We start from the raw sequence: 23078 nt of genomic DNA, 5'->3' as shown, positions 1-23078 counted from the left end.
TGCCTGTACACCCCTGCTAAATTTCATAGTATGAGGATGTCACCGAGGGCTTAGTTTAACGGCTGGGGAGAGGGGCTGGAAGATTAAGAAGAAATGAAGCAGGGTTGAAATTGCAGTGTTATACTATTTCTGTCCTTCTATTTTGGGCTAAATCATGGGAGAGACAACCAACTTTGAATACCGTAATGCCTTTTGTTTTTAATGAATGCCTTTTAAAGCAGCCTTGCTTGTCAGATTTATGAAGCTTAGTGTTATCACCATAAAACTGGACAAACTACAAAATGTGTTTTGGTAATGAAGAAGGGATGTATATTTTATTTGGTAGACAGGCTCCCTTGCAAGGCTCCAGTAGTCAACCATCTAAGACTGATTTTTCCTTCTCTCCCCAGGTTACTTAGCTCTCTATTTCTGAGATTTTATTTGATTATCTGCAGAACACGCAGACATATGAAACGATTGTGGTTGTGATACACGGTGCTAAAATTCCATCTCACAATTTACAGTCACATCAATATTTCCTATTCTGATGGCGTTACATCTTTTATACTCATAATTTAAACTCTCCTGAGCATTGGAAAACTATTACAGAGATCTAATTATATGTCTTAATATAAACTGCCAGTAAGAATATCAATGTAAGTCAGAATGAACAAGTTCTTGAAAGCAGCCAAGTCTCACCAGCCCATAGCTTACTGCTGCCGTTTCTTACTTCATTTTGACAATTGGGAAAAAGCACAGAGTTCTGTGTCTGATAACAAGCTGTGCCAGTTGGTGGGATCTGGGGTCTTTTCCCCCCCCACCCCCCATACGCAAGTCTGTTGTAAGAAAAAAACAAAACAGAACAAACCCCAAACAAAACCCCCCAAAACCTAGAAGCACCTTTCACTGTGCGGTACAGCAAGCTAGGCCAGCAGCAGGGTGCTTGGGGATGCCAATTTGTTTGTTTTACCTCCATAGGGAAAAAAAAAAACAACCCTATAGTTGAAGTTCTACAGCTGATCACGAAGCAGCGCGCACACACGGTATTTGAAGCGTTGCAACTCTGCGGTGACATTGAAACAAAGATAAGCAGGGAGGACACACCACACAATTTGGCTAACGCACAAACTGGACGCGTAGCGCGGCCCACCACCGCCCGTAGATCATGTGGAGCTGTATGAGCAGGGCACCGGCTGCTCTGCCGTCACCACCACCGCCGTCCCACCTGTTAGTGCCGCCGCCTGCCCGGCCCCCATCCTCTCTTTGCCTTGTGCCCTGTTCCAGCTGGTCAGCTGAGCTTGTTCAGTCTGTGTTAGCCGGTCGGTTTCCCCACAAGGTATAATAACCAAACCCATTAGTTTTCTCTTAAAGAGCAGATAGCTGTACTGCTGCTCATTTTAACAGAGCAGCCCGTCCGCAGTATTCTGTACGGTAGAATGAAAGAAAATAATTCTTCACTTTTGTCCATTCAAGCCAGACTAATACTTCGCGTGCCTCCAAGTGGAAGGAACTGTGAAGAAACAGGAAGATTTGTTACCAGTGATTCTCAGTTTTTACTGGAGATGATGCTCTCATATAGCTGTTGAGGACAATCCATCCACCTCCTGCAGACTTAGGTTTATGTCATTACTAAAGCGAGTCAGAAATACTTTATGAAATAAATACTCAACAGAAAATTTCTACTTTCTTTAAAACTGAAAAACATCAGAAATTACCCAGAAATTTCTTTCTGAAAATAAAAAGGAAAAGCCTGACAGTGTTGAAAAGTCTTTTTTCTTCATTTTGAAAGTGAGTAGCTTATTTTAGCTTTGTGCTGTAAATATAAATATATGCATATAAATAAATATTGACAATTAAAAATATATTTTTAGAATTGTCAATAATGGTTTCCATCATTTTAAGGTGTTTTGATAATTTTGAATTTTCCAGGTTTCATTCCACAGTAGAATAAAGCAAAAATTAATAATTACTGTATTTTGCTTGACGTAGGATTTCTGGTTCTCCTTGCAGTTTTAGGAAAAAAAAATCCTTTATTATAAAATATATTAATAGGAAATACGAAGTGGATAGTCCTGAAATAACTACATTACCAGTTGCATTTCGATAAATACTTTGAATGTTCAGAGTGATGTCCTGGGCTTTTGTTTTAATGGAGTGGATGTTTAATAGAAATTAATGCTATTGTTAGGTATCTAAGTCTATGTGTGCAGTATCAGAAGGTGGGGTTTGTAACCTGATTACTGTTTAGTGACCTTAGACTCTGTGCCGTTGGATGTAATCCAGCTGTTGGGCAGGTGCCACAAAAAGCAAAACAACATCAGCATACAGCTAGTAGCTAGGATGGCGATTTTGAATATGGAAAGCTGTCATCATTTCTGGCCTCAAAATACCTGCGCTTGTTCTCATGGTCTCTGATTTTCATCTTTCTTCTCATTTTCTCACATCCATCCTTCTCTGCTCTGCCGCTACCTCTTCTGCGCTAGCTCGCTTGTTACTCCAGGCTGGCTGGTGAAATGCAGGAAGACGTGAGGCTGATTTTGGCACCTCCTCTGCCAGCTGGCCAGCTGGTACCCACATGGTGGTTGGCCAGCTGGTACCTATGTTGGTATGCTGGCCAGCCAGCTATTGACTTCACATTACAAATTTCCCTCCATAGGACTCTAATTCAGGTCACTGTTCTCCTACCCAGACAATTTTTCATCAAACTTCAGGTACTAACATCCTCAAGACCTGTTTTGTCTGTCAGATGGTTTTAAAATTGGCCAACACATTAAAATGTATTTGAAAAAATGGGCAGAGTTACAGTAATGAGCCTCATTCCCTCAGAAACCCAGTCTAGGAACAAAAGCCTTTATGGTCAGGCTACGGTCCTGTTCTGTTTTACTCTGTTATCTTCAACACCACTCCAAATTTTCAAAGGTATATTTAATTTGTATGGGGGTATATTACACTGTGCTACTTTGCCAGTAATATTGGTACTCTATGATTCTATGATTCTATGACTGTACAACTATAGCATGTTATTAGCCGTAAATAACCCCTTCAATACGATTTCCACAGCTACGTGTAGCTTGATTTCCCCTATGATTTTCCAACAGTGGGTTTCACCTGTGGCCGTGGTTTATCGTTTAAAAGTTGATTATTTAATCTCAGCTACTTTGTAGGCTCAAAGGTGAAAGATAGGCACTTGCACGATTTCTGTATTCTTTTGGATGGGTTGTATCCCTCTTTCTTATGAATATCAATAGAGGTTAGGATATTGATTGCTTCTTCTGTGTAGGCTTTTTTCCAGTAGCCACTACTAGCACCCTAGGAACGGTGACACTCTCTTAGGTACTCAGGATCTGGGTTAGCCATTTAGGCTTAAACTCATATTAATGATGACTGTCAGTCACACGCCCAAACTTCATCAGTCACATACTTTGCAGCAGCCTAAATTTAAAAAATATATATATCCTAGTCATGTTTGCCCTTTCTAGTCCTCTAATCCATTCTTTATGTATCATGTAGTTACTACATCCTTTCACATGACCCTCATGTATTTTTGATTGCTCTTCTACATTATCCTTGTGCTAAGCTACGTTCTCACAAATACTTTTGTAAGACATTTGGTGGACTACAGGCATGGTATTTATTAGTCTGTTATCAGCCATATTCTCTAACATACCTCCCTTCAATTGCACAGCACAATTATTATACCCGTTATCTGTTAGTCTTTGATAGGACTGTTTCAGTAGCTATATTAGGCTACAGGTAAAACTTAGAAAAGGTTAAAGGTTGATGAGACAAATACCTCCTGTAATTTGTTAATGCAAATTTGGTAAAACAAGCATCTTGGGGAGAACTTCTTGATTGTACTGTTTTTACCTACTTCATAGGTCTCTGAAAGTACTCTCGGTTCGGTGTACTTTCTTTAATATGGGTTACAACAGTTTGAATTAGATAACAGGCTTCATAATGTTCGTAGGCTTATCTTTTTTATTTCTGGCTCTTGAGAGGTGGCTTATCTCCATTTGCTCTTTATGTCAGTTGCTTCCACGTAGATTAAGTTGTATTGCTCTTGTTTATGAATGCTATTTGCGGTGAAAAAGTAATTGTTTAGCACTTTGAAACCTGCCAAAAATTGACGTAGACTCTGGAGAGACTCCTGGAGTAAAAGACATGAATATTAGCTCATGCAATTAGACTAAAGGGACACCTAAAACTGAAAAAATGTGTTCTGTTGGAACAGTTTTTATTGTATCTACCCCATACAATGCAAATTATATTATGGATAGACACTCATATGATGTTTTCAGTCTGTGGACTTAAATCTCTCTCTAAGTATGTGCATAGTTTGCTTCTTTAGAGTATGTAAACGCTTTGAAGAAAGCACAGGACCCTCTCCAAAAGAGGAAATTTCATTGCCATCGTTTTGCACCCAAGCTACTGTCTCATATGCAGACCAGATGACTTGTCAAATGCTCTAGGGAGGGCTAGCGGCACCTAGAAATTACATCTTGCTGCCCCGATTCATGATTTACTGGCATGTGGCTTATCCTCTCTCCCTTCTGAAATGCTCTATGAAGACAAGCAGGAGTTACTGTCCAGTTTTAGAAGAATAATCTGAAACACAGAAAAGCAAAGTTGCTTCTGAAGGCGGAGCCGCCGCAACTTAGATATTCTGTGTTGTACCAGTTTTAAGAGGTACACAGCATCTGTGATCTGTGCAGTCAGATATAAGCCCAAGGGAAGTATGAGTGCTCAGAAAGCAAACAAAACTAAGATCTTCAGAAGAAAACAGTGAACCCAATTCTAATCAAACTTAATCGATATTACATAAGCAATTCCTTTCAGCTCCTCTGAGAAGCTGAACAGCACAGCCAAAGAAATAAAACCCTGTATTGAGGGGGCAGGGGGAAGAGAAAAAGAGAACCTGGAGAATTCACACCAGCTTTTGTCGAGGATGGAAATGGGGTGGTGATATAAGGAAGCTGGTTTTCCTTCAACCTCCCATACAGTCAACAGAGTTTCCTTTCAGAGGGTGGTTTGAAGGTTGTATTTTGGACAAGCTCATCTTTCTTCGCCTGTAGGGAGTCATGAGTGAACTGCTTCCTAATTTAGGCACCCAAGAGATATAACCTAAAGGTAGGTTTGCATGGATAATCTTTTGAATTTCAAGCTATAGAGCCAGTCAACACTGCAGCAATAGGTGCTTTTCTAGGAGGGCTGGGGAAGCAAGCTCTGCCTCTCGTTACCATAAAAGTAGGTCCTGATGTGGCCTTTGTTGCAGGCAAGAGGGTAGTGGTTAAGGTTATAAATCCTGAAGATGGCTTTTTTTAATTCAAGATCTGTATAATTTAAGGAGGGCTGAAAACACGGAGAGAGGGGGTCATGGACCTTACCTAGCTCACATAACACGGTAAGAATTCGTAAGAGAGTTGATACAGCGTTTTGAAGATGCAAAACTTCATACAAGTGTTAAGAAGTAGCAGAATATCCAAGAAGGTTGTAACTTCAAAATTTAGCCTTGCATGAATGTTTACTAAAGGTTTATTTTGCAAAGGCAAAGTAGAAGCAAGGTCATACTTAAATAGGTGATCTACAGGAGGCTGGTGAAGGTTGTGCCATGTTGCCAGAGATGAGGTATCGGTTGTTCCTAAGGGAAAGCACAGTGTGATTGGTGATATCGCTTCATTCTGTTGCATGAAAATGCTTCTTGACAAAATGTTGGTGTTTTTTAAAGCGAGCCAGATGTAAGTCAATCCAAATGTCTTTGAACCTAAGGCCACCTGCGGCATCAGCCCTTGCTCATTAGAAACTCATCACCTTTTCCTTGTTGCTTAATCATTTATGTTTTCACCTGCAGTGGCTCTAGTGCTCTTGATTGTGGAAATCTGGAAGCTGGATTTCTGAAAGTGGTCTATCAAATGCTAATACAGATTTATTTCTGTGCCAGCACTACAGATTTATTTCTTGTATTCATTTAATGTGGGTGCGCTGCATTGCGTGTTCATCAGTACTTCTTTCCTGGGTCTCTCTAGCAGCTCGTACAAAGGTACTAGAGAGGAGTCTGGGGTCACACTGGGTTATAAAGCTGAGACAGTCATGCTCTGCTTGGTAAAGTCCTCTACTCCTTCAGCTTCCACTGTGTTTATAGCCACTCCTTAAAGCAACAGAAGTAGAAGAAATGAAACTCTGAATTTGACCAGCTTGGGCTGAAAGAACTGTAAGGCCCTGGCACGCTGTTCAATACTGCATGCACTTTTTGTCTGCTCCCCTTTGATAGGCTAGCTGGACTATTTACTTTAGAAAAGGAGTTTTAGAAAAATGTCTAAAAATCTGATCTAAAAAGTTAGAGGCAATGAACTGTTATTTAAATTGCACTTAATTTTGATTTTGACTTGAACTTATTTGAATGCACGTGTCTTTGTCTCCCTCAAAATGCATTTCTTCTAGGTGTTTATCACTGTGACATTGAGGTTTTTATGGTACTCTGAAGTGCTTCAGAGGAAATGGAGAGTGTTTTAATACCGCTGATTTACTCTTCAGGTCTGCAGTAATTTCCTTACCGCCTAATTATAAGGCTTGGTTTAATTTACTCAACACATAATGTTTACTGATGCACATATGGTGCCATATTTCAGGAAACTATACCCATTTCAGGTAGTTTTGTGTAAGGCTAGAGTGTGTAACATTTTCATCAAATGAAAGGAAGTTTGATCTGCAACATAAGAGAAATGATGGATTATTTTTGCCTGGCAAAATCCAACGAATGTAGTGGCTATAGCTACCTTTGCTTTTTTGAAATAGTGTTGTTTAGTTTGGGGTTTTGGTTTTGGGGGTTTTTTAGGGTTTTTTTTGGTTGGTTTTTTTCCTACCGAATGAAGTTGTGAGCACAGAGGCTTGGCCTTTTGAAGTGGCTTGTGAGGAATTATGAGGCGAAACTCAGTGACAGCTATATTGTGTTCGAGTAGATTACTGCACATAGTTTGTCTATTATTCCTCAAATAATGAGCCTTTGTAAAAGCTCACATATTTCAACAAATATTTCTACTCACTCCAGGAACTTTAGAAGATGCCAAACTCTGTAATCACTGCCGAGAAACAAGTATGGAGTTTTAAGAACTCTTTTTAATGAGAGACACTGTAAACGGGGGAGACCTTCAACAGAAGTGTATAATGTTGCCACCCAAGAAAACCCAAACAAACAAACAAAACAAACCACCAAACCCATAAACCTATTCCAGGAAATTTCTACTGATGGTAGTTTTACATAAAGAAGCTGTCACTGTTCTGTGGTGTCAGCCAGAGAATGACCTGTAGTCACATCAGCTAAAGAAACTTACAGAAGCGTGGATTCATAAAGACGGCTTCAAATTGTGATGTTCATTATCAATAATGCAGTAGCGTGAGGTAGGGAGCACTATAAAGGCAGAGCAAAACAGTTGTTTTCCAAAGACGTCTGTAATTCTGTCCTAATGGATTTATGAACAATAGCGAAGTACGTAGAATTTAATTTCCAAATGGGATTTCAACATTGCATTTGTTTCTTAATTGACATTAATTTCGTTCAGTAACGCTATTTCTAAAGTATTATAAAATGTCTTTAATGGTACTTGTTATTAAGCAACCACAAATAAAAAAGTTTTGGTTTGAGTTTTTGCTCTATAGAAATTACTGCAAAGGAGAAGGAAAAAAAATAACAACAAAAGAAGAGCAAAACCCGAAAACTCTCAACAAAACAAAACAAAACAAAATTCCAGGCTGTGATCTCGCTGCAGGAAGGGCTTTTTTGAAAGGTATGGATGATAACTGATAGTATCAGATATCAGTCATCACTGTCCATGGGGCAGGATCAGTTTGTAACTTTGATTCTTGGAAAGGATGATGAGAAATCCATTTTTGCAGAACATAATCAATTTTTAATCTTGTTTCAGCCATTGTCTGGAACTCCAATAGACGGGTTGCCAGAGAGAGCTGTCATCAGCTTTCACTGGGGCTAAATCTCTAGGTCTTAGAGAAGCTGATGATAATATTTATTATGCCAGCCTGTTCATGCAGCTGGGGTAGGTGGGAGCGCAACTGCGGCAAATGTAGCAGTTACACTATTAACCCTTTAAAGCTTATCAGATCTAACTGCTTTTAAGTGATTACTGTGCATGCTTAGCATAGTGAGGGTAACTTCCTGAAGGGATTTCATAGACAACTTCCTTCCCATTTGGGACCAAATAGCTATTTAACCTCCTCAAAACAGTGTTGTCCCCAACTATTTCTATTTACTGTATTATAAAAAACCATAAAGCTCCAAAGCCCCTCCACTTGATTTAAAAATCATTTCAGCAGAGCCTGAGACAATACATGAAGACACACAATGTGTTGTGCTTCTCTGTTTAAACCATAGATGTTTAATCCATTATTTTTATTCTTCATTACCCTCCTCTTTGTCACTTATCTCTCCTTTTTTTGCATCAGACCCTCTAGGCTTGGAGTCTTGGTGACATTTTTGACACTTTACAGTCCTCCTCGGTTTTCATAAGGATATTTTTCAAAGTCTTATCCCTTTTCTTCTCTGCTGGCGTAAGCTTTTACAATGTTTTTCTTCTTCTTTGTTCCTAAGTGTAACGTCCTGTTCTGCAACCTCATCCTTCCGTATTGTCCTTGTCACAGCTCTGCCCTCCCAGGTCATACAGAATGCGAAAGTTAATCACTGTCTTTCACTTCTGGATTGTTTTGACTTTATTGATGATTCAGTCCCCACCTGTATTTCTGTCGTCCTGTTTTTCCAGCATTCTTTGGTAAGCTCCATACTGTCCTCTACCTTTTTAAAGCCCTATATCGTCTTTAATGTCAGAAATTATAAATATTTGGTACTACCCCAGCACTCCAATCCACATTAGGATTTTATTGTTCTATCCAGACATGAAACAAGACTGAGTTCTTGCCCTGATAATACTCATAGATTTGGGGGGGTATGTGGACATCTGTCCCCCAAGCTTATACATTTTTCTCTGCTTTCATGTAACTGCCGTAATGTTGTTAGCAAGCCTGAGGCTTGCTCTTGCCAAAAACTATTTTTGAAAAGGCAGCATAAAATTTCTAAGTCACAAAAATGGATTAAACATCCCCCCTGAAAAAAAAAAAAAAAAAAAATCAATGAGGATTAAGTACCTAAGTACTTTAACTAAGTTCTGCTTCTGGCCATACACTATTTTGAGGACTCCTTTGTAGCTACCTACACCTAGAAGGAACTTTTTTTGTGTATGTCTTATTCTCTCTCAAATTTCTGGTCAAAATTTGTCACTTCAAGTTGCTTTCCGTTAGTAAATTCATCCCCAGTCTCTCCCTGACTAGGGAAGTTTCTTCTTAGAGAGAAGAAAGCTCACGCACAGAAAAAGATATGGTCAGTCTTTGTAACAGCATTTCTTCCTGAGGTTTTCCTCTTAGGTTCAAATCTTTAATATTTTTATGTAGGATATTCCAGAAATCTGCAGTGTGGATGTCCAAGTGTGATACATGCTTCAATTGTTAATCCTTCTGTTGTTTAATCTATCAAGACAAATTTGATGGCATTAGCGTCCACATCCCCCAGTATACCATTTTTTGGTCACATCTTCATGAGTTGTAGTGTGCAGAATCGACTGAGGCTTTCTCTGTAGTACTCTACTGCGGTGGCTTCTAATGGTCACTGTCTTAGTCTACAGAACTCAATCTCACAATGTGTTGGAGGAGACACACTTTAACTGCAGTGGAGAAGGCTTTATTCTCATCTCTTTCAATTAAATTAATACCTGTTTGGGAATGCTCTGCAGCTGCCAACTGGAGCTGGGTTCAGCCTGTAATGCATGTTAAGTAGAAAATGGTGAATAAGGTGCTCCTTGGTAAACTTTTGTTACAGATAGCTTTATACTGCCAGTCTTTATAAAGTTTAACAATCTGTTAGAGTCATTAATCCCCTGCTGTGACTTTACCTTCCAGTGTCAGGATTAGACATTTAATTCTCTACTAGACTGTAAGTAGCACTGAGACATTTTGGTTCTAAAATTGTTATATAGCCATGGAAAACATCATTTCAGTGGCCAGTTTAACCTCTTTGAGCTCAATTATAGCTGTGAACCGACAATGATAAAACAGCCCTAAATAGCGCTTAGAACAGTAGAACATGATGCTATCAAACCCAGCAACTGACTCTGCGGCATAAACTGACTAAATTGCCTCAACTGGAAAGTCATAAAATCTGCCTTGTGGTACACCGTTCATACTTTAAAAATATTTGCAGGTCTTGATGTTCTCCTTTTCTATCTTTGTGCCGGTCTGGCGAACTTCTTATTCGTTTAGCTATATGTTTATTAATAAAGTTTTCTCCGTGACAAAATTCATTAAGACAGACCTTTATTTAATGTGCTTTCTCCTCTAACAAATGGAGTTTCATGTAGTGGAAACTACCCACCCTTTGAAGTCACCTCTAACTTAAAAATTCAGTGGGGAAAAGAAAAACATAAAGCATTGTCTTATAAGTAATAGTTTGGGTCATAATATTTTCATCAGAATGCAGGGTAAATTAAGACATTGCAAAGACATTTGTTAATGTACGTACGAGCGCAAGATCTCGTACTGGTTTTAGAATAAAACTTGATGTGTTTTTACCGCATGTTTTATGAGCATTTAAATTCAAGTCACGGTCTTCTCCCATTCCCTTCTGAACCGATGTTGGTTGTATGCCACAGTAAAATCTCTGGATGCATAAGCCATCACTTTGGCTAGACTTCGTTGCGGTATGCAGAGGAACATACAGGATTAGTTTTCCAGTAGTTATTTACCTTGATGAATAGCCCTAATTGGATCAAATAGACTGGTAATGCTGAGCTAATACTTTTAAATGTCTTGTCTTGCGCAATTAATATTACCTTGTCATGTATCCATTTGAGCTATTGGATGAATGTCTTATGTTCATACCTCTGCCACATTTAACAAATGATTTTGTCAAGTCATTCTTTATAGCCTGTGGTGATGGATAGCAAAATTTGTGGCCTCCTGCGTATATAAAACCCGTTAACTATACCTTTCAACTTCAATGCAAGGGCGTCCTAAAACTCAGATAACAAATTTCTAAAGAAATTATAATGTGTGTTTACATGAGGGGTCAGAGATATGCTACTGACATCTATGATTAACACAGCAGAGGAAAATAGAATTTGTTAATTTTATATTTATCAAACCGGTGACAGTCAGAATTCAGATTTTTTTTTTCAGCTGCTGCAATACTGAAATGCAGAAGGCAACATACAGTTACCATTTGAAACAAGATATCCCTTTTATTCATTTATTTTTATTCAGATATAACTCTACTGTATATTTACAGTGGTAAACCCCAAATTGCTGGTTAGCTGATGCTCTTACTGTCCTTTTTATAGATTTCTAGTATGTGGTTGTAGAGTGAAAGTATTTAACGCTGAAGAAAATATGCTGCATACTTAAACACCCTGAGACTTTTCTTACAGTTCCATGGGGCATATTGTTATAATCAGATCTATAATACCGCGTTAACCTTGGTTGAAAATTGAATTGCTTGTTCATTGAACACAACACTTGAAACACATACCTCCTTATGGAATGATACAAACAGAAAAATGTCGGTGTTCATTTAACACTTAAAGTAGTTTCTTCAGTGCAGCGGATGGTGGGTTTTATTGATAACGGCATTGAACATGAGCAAGTGGATTTTGTTTGTAAGGATTTTCCCTGACAATGAGATGGGAACCACATGGGATTTTTAAAATTTTGTGTGTTCCTTTGGAGATGCCACCATTTGGCATATTTTGATCCAATGGACCTCAAAAATTCTAACTGTAGGTACTGAAGTGAAACATCAAATTTGGGAGCAGAGTTTCCCAGCAAGTGTTGGGAGGTGGACATCTGCAGAGGGTGATTAAGCAAATGTGAGATGAACCATCTCTGGCAGTATCTCTCCCTTAATGCTAGCTATAAATGAAACCCTTCATTTAGTAGGGAAGGATTGATATACATAGTGATTGGAAATCTATCAGCCATATAAGGCAGAGTGCTATGCTGGTGCACTCTTCTCTGATACTTCACAGAATCCCAGAGTGGCGGGGGTTGGAAGGGCCCTCTGGAGCTCATCCCGTCCCACCCGCTGCTGGAGCAGGCACCCCCAGAGCAGGGGCACAGGGCCGCGTCCAGGCGGGGGGTGAATGTCTCCAGGGAAGGGACCCCACAGCCTCTCTGGGCAGCCTGTGCCCCTGCTCTGGCACCCGCACAGGGAAGGGGTTTGTCCTCATGTTCAGGTGGAACTTCCCGTGTTCCAGCTTGTGCCCGTGGCCCCTTGGCCTGGCGTTGGGCACCACTGAAAAGAGCCCGGCCCGTCCCCCTGACACCCGCCCTTCAGGTATTTATAGGCATTGATGAGATCCCCCCTCAGGCTTCTCTTCTCCAGGCTGAACAGACCCAGGTCTCTCAGCCTTTCCTCACAAGGGAGATGATCCAGCCCCTGATCACCTTGGCAGCTCTGCGCTGGGCTTGCTCCAGCACTTCCCTGTCCTTCTTGAACTGGGAAGCCCAGAACTGGCCGCAGCCCTGCAGGTGTGGCCTCACTGGGGCAGAGCAGAGGGGGAGGAGAACCTCCCTCGCCCTGCTGGCCCCATGCCTTTTAATGCATCCCAGGATACCATTGGCCTTCTTGGCCCCAAGGGCACATTGTTGGCTCACTTAGCTTCTTAGTGTATTTTTGTCTTTTTTTTTTTTTTTTTTACAATGCTTTTGTATATTTGGAGCAATATTAGTTTTATATTTGTATTGAGGTGGTATCTATGAAAGCTATTCATGGATCAGGATTTCATTGTAGAAGATGCTGTGCGAACAGACCCAAAGGGCGGTGTGAAAGAGCTTTCAGTATAAGAATAAAATAAGAGTCAGCAAGTGGTATCAGCAGATTGATGAGAGAAAAAAAGGAGCACAAGGTGACAATGTGATAGGTAGTAGCAACCACACACCAGCTTCCTAACTGTTGGCAGGTCTCTTTGATATATTCTTCTTTTTTTTGTCATGTCCTCCCCTCCCCCCTTTTTTCTCTATTAATAAGTTAGCTATTCTGAGTGCCTTTAATCATTCTAGAAGTGGAAAAATACTTTCCAGGTAGAATCTGAGTAGAATTAATTTTTACGGGGAATTAAGAATTGCTTATTTACATTGCAGTTACATTGGCTGCTTTAGTTGTAATAGACAGAAAAGGAATACTTCATGCAAAAACATATATGCTATTTTGCTTTTTTTTGTTTTTTATAGCACTTTGAATGGAAATATTCAAAATTAGCTTTCTCCTGATTCAATTAGAGCTGACAATTGCTGCTGTCAAACAGCAGATACGTCTTGGACCATGTATTTACAGTGCCTAATGATATACCAGTTTCCAGTATGATTGGGTGTTTTGATGACACCTTATCTAGCTATAGCTTTCTTGTCTGGACTGCAAACTGGAGAAAATTATCTTTCCTGATGTTTCATCTAACTAAAAAATGCATGATTTAAGAAGGCTAATAGCTAGCCAGACCTCCAGGCTGAATAGCTCCCAGCTTGCGTTTGAGTCCACAGGTTTTCTTTCTTAACAACCAAAAAGCTGGAGAAAACATTCTGATCTATACTCCTGTAGAGCAATTAGCTTCCAGGAAGAATTACTTAAGATTTCAGTCATCTTTCTGGCTGTCTTTCAAGTTTTAGTGAAGTTTGACATTAATTAGTGGTTATTAGCAAGGTAGAGAAGATGTTTGTGACATCATTCTTACAGTAATATTTTTTCAAACAGATGTTTTTATGAAATAACAGGTGTTTAATCTTCAGTATCTTGTACAGTGGGATTTTATTTTTCCTTTGGAATAAATTGTAGTATGTTTTCTAATCTACCTGGAAAATGCTTAGAAAGGTTTTCTGTTTATATATCTTTGTGGCATTTGAAAGAGAATACGAAGCACAAGGCATGTGCTAAACAAAATGCTCATTATTGTGTAGAATATTATTCAGTGCAGGAATCAGAGAAGGCTTAGAAATATTCAGGCTAATATTTTTAATGGTTGCTTGAAGTTAAGCTCCTTAATCCATATTTGGCTTTTAAGTGAGCTGAACTGTTTCTTAAAGTAGTGTGCAGCTTTCAATCCTCATCAATTTGCAATTTATTATGTGGGAAATCACCATCGTCCTATATAGATCCATTCAGTCCAGTTGGATTAGATGTGTGAGTCAGCGCAAATCTCCAAAGGGTTTTGCAGAGCTAGGCCCTTAAGTGTTTGATATTTGGGTCCTTGCTGCAAATATATAAATTGGAGGAAAGAAAGAAAAAAGCCCAAGCTCCCATAAAATGCTGTGAGATGTGACACGTCAACGCTTAAATATAAGTAGCCAATGAATACAGTGGGAATGTATATTAATAATTCTTCTTTTATTTACTGGTCTGCTTTCTTTTGCCACAGCTACGGAAGGCAGTAATGGATCATATATCGGATTCATTCCTGGAGACCAATGTCCCATTACTGGTTCTCATTGAGGCCGCAAAAAGTGGTAATGAGAAGGAAGTGAAGGAGTATGCTCAGGTCTTCCGTGAGCACGCCAACAAGTTAGTTGAGGTAAGTGACCTTATTGACACAGCTAGATTCAAATCTTGCCTCTCTAGGAGAGGCAAGAAATTATATACTGGCTGAAATGTTAGAGGTAGCATTTTTGTAATACAGGTTTCAGGAGTTTTGGTCACCTTTGCACAGCAAGTGTCTAATGACTGGCAGAGAGGCACATGTGCTGCACGTCAGTAGTTCGCTGAAGAATTTTTAAAATGGTGTTTAAAAATGGCATTTTGAAAATGGTATTTCCAGTATTTTGTCAGAAGTCATGAGCAACAAGAAGTAAATTGCATTTCAGCTTTACTAACAGTAAAATAGATCTTAATTTCTATTAAGTAAAACACCAAATAGGTGATTCACAGGACTGTGTCTGGTACTGGCCAAAGGCTGCTCTAGACTTAACGGCTTGTTATGCTGAACTAAAATAGGGAAAAGGACATATAGAGAAGGCATAACCTTAAGACCATATTTACTCTTGAAAGGTCTTTATTAAATATATATATATAGTATCTGCTCCTTTTGAAGACACCTACTGTGTAAAGTCAAATGAGAATTTCATGTCTTCGGGGATGATATTGAAACAGCTCTATTCTACCATGAGGAGCATAAAACATAATGATTGAAACCTGCGTGCTCATTGAATGGACTTTTAATAAAACAATTATGATGTTCATCTCAGTTTGCTCATTAAGAGATCAAGAACTATGAAAAATGCTTGTATTCTTGAAGACAAATATAACTCAGTGCTTTGCTTGATATTATTATGTGGCATTATTGACTTCTCTGTGCTAGCATTATTTTGAAGAATATGTAGCCCCTTTGCAGCATTGAATCATAGAAATGTTTAGGTTGGAAAAGACCTCTAAGATCATTAAGTCCAACCACTAACCCAGCACTGCCAAGTCCACCAATAAACAATGTCCCTAAGTGCCACAACTACATGTCTTCTAAATACCTCCAGGGATGGTGACTCAACCACTTCCCTGGGCAGCCTGTTCCAGTGCTTGACAACCCTTTCAGTGAAGACATTTTTCCTAATATCCCATCTAAACCTCCCCTGACGCAGCTTGAGGCCGTTCCCTCTCGTCCTGTCACTGGTGACTTGGGAGCAGAGACCGACCCCCCCCTCACTCCAGCCCCTCTCGGGCAGCAGCAGAGAGCGAGAAGGGCTCCCCTCAGCCCCCTCTTCTCCAGGCTAAACCCCCCCAGCCCCCTCAGCCGCCCCCCAGCACACTTGTGCTCCAGACCCTGCCCCAGCCCCGCTGCCCTTCTCTGGACACGCTCCAGCCCCTCAAGGCCCTTCTTGTCCCGAGGGGCCCAAACCTGAGCCCAGCATTCGAGGTGGGGCCTCCCCAGGGCCGAGCACAGGGGCCCCATCCCTGCCCGGCTCCTGCTGGCCACACCAGTGCTGACACAAGCCCGGGGGCTGGTGGCCTCCTTGGCCACCTGGGCACTGCTGGCTCATGCCCAGCCGGCTGTCAGCCAGCACCCCCGGGGCCTTCTCCGCCGGGCACTTCCCAGCCCCTCTGCCCCAGGGCTGCAGCGTTGCCTGGGGTTGGTGTGACCCAAGGGCAGGACCCGGCACTTGGCCTTGTTGAACCCCATACAATTGGCCTTGGCCCATGGATCCAGCCTGTCCAGGTCTCTCTGTAGAGCCTTCCTACCCTTGAGCACATCAATGTTCTTACCCAACTTGGTGTCATCTGTAAACTTACTGAGGGTGCACTCGATCCCCTTGTCCAGATCATTGGTAAAGTTATTAAACAGAACTGGTCCACGTTCTAGCTGGGCTTTGGCCCTTCTAATTTTCATAACCTCACGACATCCTTGTCATCCTCCTGAGTTGCCTGCCCCTGCTTCCAGAGGTTATAAACTCTCATTTTCTTCCCCTGAGTTCCAGCCAAAGCTCTCTGTTCAGCCAGGCCAGTCTTCTTCCCTGCCAGCTCATCTTCTGGCACATGGGGACAGCTTGCTCCTACTCCTTCAAGACTTCCTTCTTGAAGAATGTCCAGCTTTCCTGGACTCCTTTACCCTTCAGGACTGCCTCCCAAGGGGCTCTGTCAACCAGGCTCCTGAACAGGCCAAAGTCTGCCCGCTGGAAGTCCAAGGTAGCAGTTCTGTTGACCCTCTTCCTTACTTCTCCAAGAATCGAAAACTCTGTAATTTCATGATAGCTGTGCCCAAGACAGCCTCCAACCATCACATCACTCACCGGTCCTCCTCCATTTGCGAACAACAGAGCCAGTGGGGCACCTTCCATAGTTGGCTCACTCACCAGCTGTGTGAAGAAGTAATCTTCCACACACTTCAGGAACCTCCTAGACTGTTTCTTCTCTGGTATGTTCTATTTCCAGCAGATGTCTAGTAGGTTGAAGTCCCCCACAAGAACAAGGGCTAGTGATCATTTGGCTTCTGGCAGCTGCTTGTAGAATATTTCATCTGCCTCTTCATCCTGGTTGGATGGTCTATAACAGACTCCCACCATGATATCTGCCTTGTTGGCCCTGATTCTTACCCATAAACACTCAACCCTATTGTCACCATCATTAAGCTCTAGACAATCCAAACAGGGTTACTCCACCACTTCTCCTTCCTTGCCTATCCCTTCTGAAGGCATTATAGCAGCACTCCAGTTGTGCAAGTCATCCTACCATGTTTCCATGATGGCAGCTATGTCATAGTTTTCCTGCTGCACAGTGGCTTCCGCTCCTCCTGTTTGTTGCCCATGCTGCGTGCGTTGGTGTAGATGCACTTCAGCTGCGCTATTGATCTCACCATCTTTATGGGGGAAGAAGCCCTGATTCCTGCGTGACCATTCTCTGGTGCTTCTGTGGTTTATAACACATCAAGAACCCTTGTGTGTTTGCAGGTGCATGAACCTCCATCCCTACCTCCACTGAGATGGCAGACTGAGTGACCTCTCTAGCACACGTCCCTCACCATGTCACCCCAGACTTATATCTAGTGATCTTGGTTTTGTCCCTTCCCCCTTCAAATCTAGTTTAAAACTCTTTCAATTAGCCCTGCTAACTCCTGTGCAAAGATCCTTTTCCCCCTTTGAGACAGGTGTCTCCCATCTGCCACCAGCAGGCCTGATGTCATGTAAAACAACCCATGACCAAAACCCACAAAATTCTGCTGATGACACCAAGCTTGGAGCCAGCTATTGATCTCCTGGCTCTTCCTGTTTCTTTTCTCATCATTCCCTGCAAGTGGAAGGATAGAGGAGAACACTACTTGTGCTCCTGACCATCCCAAGGCCTGAAGTCTCTCTTGATTGCCCTTGGACTTCTAGTTGCAAGTTCATTGCTGCCTGAAAAATAATGGATAATAATGTGAGGGCTGTACCAGCAGAGGAATCTTTAACCTGGGCCCCAGGGAGGAAGCAGGCTTCTCTAAGAAGTGGATCTGGTCTGCATATTTGGCCTTTGTTCCCTTTAGAAGGGAGTCTCCTATGACAATGACCCATCTGTTTGTCTGTATGGAAGCTGTTTTGATGCAGTGCGTAGGCTGACTTAATCTCAGCGTCACCTCCAAGCTAGATGAACCATTGTCCTCATTATTCTTTGATTCCACTTGCAGAACCTGGTACCTATGGTGCAAGGGCACCTGGGAAGGTGGGGTAGTCATGGAGGAGACGTGCCTGCTGTGTCGGGCAGGAATGTCTCACCATTGCCCCCCATCCCTTAAGTCACTGTGTTCAGCCAGGCGGAGAGAGGATAGGGAATCCTGCGTATCACGGGTCCTGCCTGCCCGTGGGGCCTGTCTTGGGGAAGGTAGGGCACAATTCCAGTAGTCTGTCTCTCTCTCACTCTCCTGATAGTCCTCAACCTCCTCGCCTCCTCCTGAGCTCTGTCGCTAAGCGGCGGATTTCCCGTACCTGGGCACACCTCCCGTGGGTGTGCTCACTGCTGCCGTCCCACGCTGGTGTAAGAGCAGGGCACACCCTGCGCCCTGACGCCGGGGCGGCAGCGTGTTCCCGCCGGAGCTGTCTGGGAAGCTGCGTCAGTCGTGGTGGGTGCAGAGCTTAGAGAGGCCATGGCGTTCTGCCTGGTGGATACCATTGCTCCCTGGTTGATCTGGCAGAGCTTCAGCCCCCTTCTTTTTATATTTTTTAAATATATTTATTTTATATATTTATATTCTTTTATAAATGGTGGGGCTTGACCGCCATTGCTCCTGGCCCCAGCTGGGTCTCGACAGCCACTGTCGCATGAGCTGCGGGCTCCTGGCATCTCTCTCTACTCCCGAAGAGGTTCCCCTGGTTTGGGAAACCCCCCTGTGCACTGCGCTGGAGTGCTCCGCTGCTGATCATGCTGGCACTGGAGCTGCTCACCTTGGTGACTGAGTCCTTTCTCTCTTGCCATGCCATGTGTTCTTTGGCAGAGGAGAATGCTATTAGGGAACTACTGATTTGACAGGTATTGAACTATCCCTTTGAATGACTTCTGTTTTTAAAACAGGCGTTGTCCTAATTCTCCAGTACCTGAGCTGAAGCAAGGAGTTAAGGTTTCTTGGTTACTCTTGACTAAAGCTAGACAGTTCCCTGATAAAATATATAGGGGGGTTTATTTTTAGTGGGAATAAGGTACTGTTCTGGAGCATCTCACTCTTCCCATGTACAAAACCGGGAGTCGAGGTACCTCATTCAGGGTCTGGGATTCAGGTGTTTGCTATAGTACTTAGCCTGTAGGCATCTAAAGGAGGTCCTGGGGTTTAAACGCTCTGGATGGATCCTGTACAATGCTGAATACAGCAAGGTTTATTACTGTGTCTGCAACAAATGCACAGGGCTGTCGGCAGCTTTCAGTCCTGACTCCTCTGTTACTGCCGCCTGGTGACTGGAGCTGTGGCAGTGAAAAAGGCATCAGGCAGTAGGTATCTAAAGAGAGGAAAAACAAACAAACAGAAAACCCCTTCACAGTATTCGTAGTTACACTGTAGTGGCAGTCAGAGCTGTAGCTGTACACATAATAAACAATGAACATATGTACATATGTGGTTAATATTATAGCAGCCCCTCCTCCACAGATTTACAACAGTGGTACAATTATGGGTCTAATAGCATTATTTAAAAGTTAAAATTAACTGAGCAGATCTGTTTAAAAATATCATGAGAGGTAGTGAATAAAAGGAGGAAAAATATATTTTAAAGGTTATAGTTAAAAAGAACCCAACAGCCCCCCCCCCCCCCCCAAAAAAAAAATAAACAAACAAAAAAAACCCCAAAAACAAACCAAGCAACCCAACCTTCAACTAGAAGAAACCCAACAAGAGTGATTAACTAGCTTTGGTTTTACAAGCCTAACGCTATGTTAGACTTGTATTTTAGACCAAACTAGAGTTTGGTTACTGATTTTGAAGATCTTCAGGCACCCATCAGTAAAACAATTATAATAGTAACAATGGATGTCATGGCACTGATACCTGATATTTTATTCCATGTAGGTTGTTCCAGTCTATTGCAAGCTGATCCTTAATTGATTCTTGTATTTCTCTGACATCTGGTACTAGCCTGAGGGTCTGTCCTTACTCTTTTCCAAAGATGGGTTCTTTTAGGTGGATCTTAATCTTTTATTTGTAAGGATTCCTTCTGGCTTGGATGCTAAAATATCTTGAAGAAATTAATTTCTAGTGCAAGTGGAATTTTGCAACCCAAGTTTCAGGTTCATCAGACTGCACAAGAAAATAAGGATTTGGAGTAGATTTATATCCCTTGTACACTGGATTTTACACTTAAAATAGTTTCATCATTTTTACTTAACGATGAACAATGGTATCTTAGCAGATGGGCTTCTATGGTTTTGTGGGTCAAGTATTTTACAAATAGTAAAATGTGGTTTAAAGATGAGACATAATCAAGTGACTGTGGAATGTAAGATCCTTTCCTAGGCACAGGGCCAGAACTGCTTGGTAATATATGCAAACACAGTTCCAGTGAAGTACGTGCAGTTGCACTTGCTTATGTTAGAGGAATTTGGCACTGCAAACGCAATACTGTGAAAGCTCTGTAACATTAATCATTAATTTTGAAAATCAGAATCGGAATTTCTTGGATTTCTTACCAAGCTCAATAGAAAGTCTATCAAAAGGTCAGGAAAAATAACTCATGTTTTAATAATTCTTTATGTAAAAGCTACATTTTGCAATTCTGAGAAAAGAAAATGCATTTCTTGATATTTGATGAATACAAATGGCAGAATTTTCTTTGCATAGTCAATGCATTTTCAAAAATATATGCTGTAAGAATGAAGCTTATAGAAGTTAACTTTCTTTTATAGTCCACGCTGCAGAATACGTAAATCTTCTCTTAAAAGCTGCTGTCATTATTTATGTTTTTCCCATCCCTGCCTCTTATCATAACATTTTGTCTTCTGCCTTTCACTTGACTTGCTGTGATATGCCTCGTTTGAGAATAATAACCATGAAGATGACTTCTCATTTTTCTAGAAATTCACTAACAACCAGTTTTGTCTATGAGTTTTGTTGGAAACCCAGACGAAAGTGTCATCCCATGATACTTAAGGCACTTTATCTGTGATACCTCTGTTTAGAAGCCTTCTTGTCTCAGGGTGCTTCCAGAGTCCAAGAAGGCAGAGCACCTCAAGAATGAGACGCAGCTTAACTACGATGTGAATCATCCAGAATGACTCAAATTGTCAAACAGATACTGGGGGTAAAAGATAATAATGAAATAAAAGAGAATTTAGATGGTACCGTTCCAGGCCTGGATGGCTAACTCCTTTTCTTCAAATCATATTTCAGCAGTCACGTCTCCACTTTTCTGCCTTCTGAAACTGAAGTTAGAGAAGTGATTGTGCCTTTCCAGGTCATGATCTTCACCTCATGAATGCCTCTAATGTTTTTAAAAAATTTATCTCTAATGACTCAAAGTCAGTAAATGCCTGAGTTGTATTGCCAGCTTCAAATGTGACCTTGGCAAGTCATTTAACTTCTCTATCCAGGCACCTTCATTTGTAGCATAAGGTTAATGACAGCTTATTCTAATACCTACCACAGAAAGGCACTTGACTGACAAATCAGCTCAGATTTATTCAATGCATCTGTTAAAGCACTATATGGCAGCTAATTAATTAATTTTTATTATTCTGTTTAGTAAAGCTTCCTTGGTTTAACTGTTAGTTCTCTGGACTGTTTCTTGAAAAAATAAATTATTAGATCCAACCAGTTTTCCTGGGAGATGAAATTCAGCATCCAGTAAACTCTTAAGAGCCATGAGAGCAAGCTGTTTAGTTGCTTTCAATGGGAAGCTTCAACATGTTTGAAGTTTCATTAAGAACTGTGAAAATTCAGATTATAGGGCCTTCTAGTTAAATCAGTGGATTGGATCAGGCTTTCCATCCTCACAAGGGTGGAGAAAATTACAAGAGAGTTCTACTAATGATTTAAGTTTTGGAGGTTTTTATTATTCTTATGGAAGGACTTCACCATTTGGTGGTCAGTGATCATTTACAAGAGTTAAATCCAGTTGCGTTATTCTCCCTTGAAACTTATTTCCAACAAAATCGGAACGAAGGGGATTTTTGTTCTTTATCATGAACTGATGCAGCACCAAATTTGAAAGAGCTGAAAATAATCTTTGGAAAAGACAGAGCCTTACCAATTTTGCATGAATTAATTATTATGAATACTTTTGTGGAGCTTAGATGTATCTATGGATTTCATCTCATACCAAAATAATCAGAGTTATCTTCTAAGAACACTTGGCTGTGGAATAACTGTGTTAGGCAATGGTTTATGGTGATTAAAAGTTGATAGAGTGCAAGCAAATCAATAGTATCACAAGGCTGGATAGTAATCTGTGGCAGATGAAACCTAACAGCAGCATTTCTGTTTCTGTTTCAGTCTCTTTGTCCATTAGGCTTGCAGGAGTCTTTATGAACTTTCTCCTGACCATGTGATTGCCACTTTGAAGGTGATACTGGAGTTACTTTGGGGAGTTTAAGGGCTTGATTTTTTTCTTTTATAGTTTCAAGGAAAGTTAGTGTTTGAACTTCTTCGTGAGACGTGATGCAGGCTACCCTTCATTTTCCAAGAACTCTATTACCTGTAGCTCCCTAATTCAGGCTCTTTGTATGTTTTCCCATCAGAGATGTGGAAACAGGCTTGCACACTGAAGACAGGAGGGAAAAAAGCACTGCTAGCATGCACAGCACACAAAACAAGCAATTGGACCTGCTCAGTGACCCCTGCTTCTTTGATTTGGTAATGAGAGGAGAGGAAAAAATGTGAAAGAAAATCTTGCTCTGGTGGTTGACAGTGAATTTAATCGAGATTTACATCAGCAGTAAGAGAACTAATATCCAACCCACTTTTTTCATTCCAGAAATATCTCTCAGAAAAGCATACAAAGTGTTTGGTCCCTAAGAAACACAAAGGTAGACTCTTAGAGAGTGAAGATCTGTGTAAATCTGCAATCCGCTTGAGGTCGGTGGAGGTCTGACAGCTTGGTGTGGCACTCTAGCTCACTGTCAG

General features: G+C 41.2%; 1 protein-coding gene across 2 annotated transcripts in view; it reads left to right on the top strand.

Annotated features, from left to right (window-relative positions):
* Positions 1–23078, top strand: part of CTNNA2 (catenin alpha 2) — a 530531-nt gene that overhangs the window by 406976 nt on the left and 100477 nt on the right. For both annotated transcript variants that reach the window (XM_075092184.1, XM_075092185.1), the window contains exon 9: positions 14439–14591. In XM_075092184.1, the coding sequence (XP_074948285.1) occupies positions 14439–14591 (153 nt within the window). The remainder of the gene's footprint in view (positions 1–14438; positions 14592–23078) is intronic.

Source organism: Phalacrocorax aristotelis, chromosome 4, assembly GCF_949628215.1.
Source record: "Phalacrocorax aristotelis chromosome 4, bGulAri2.1, whole genome shotgun sequence".
NCBI lineage: Eukaryota > Metazoa > Chordata > Aves > Suliformes > Phalacrocoracidae > Phalacrocorax > Phalacrocorax aristotelis.
This window is presented reverse-complemented; position numbering and strand designations above follow the sequence as displayed.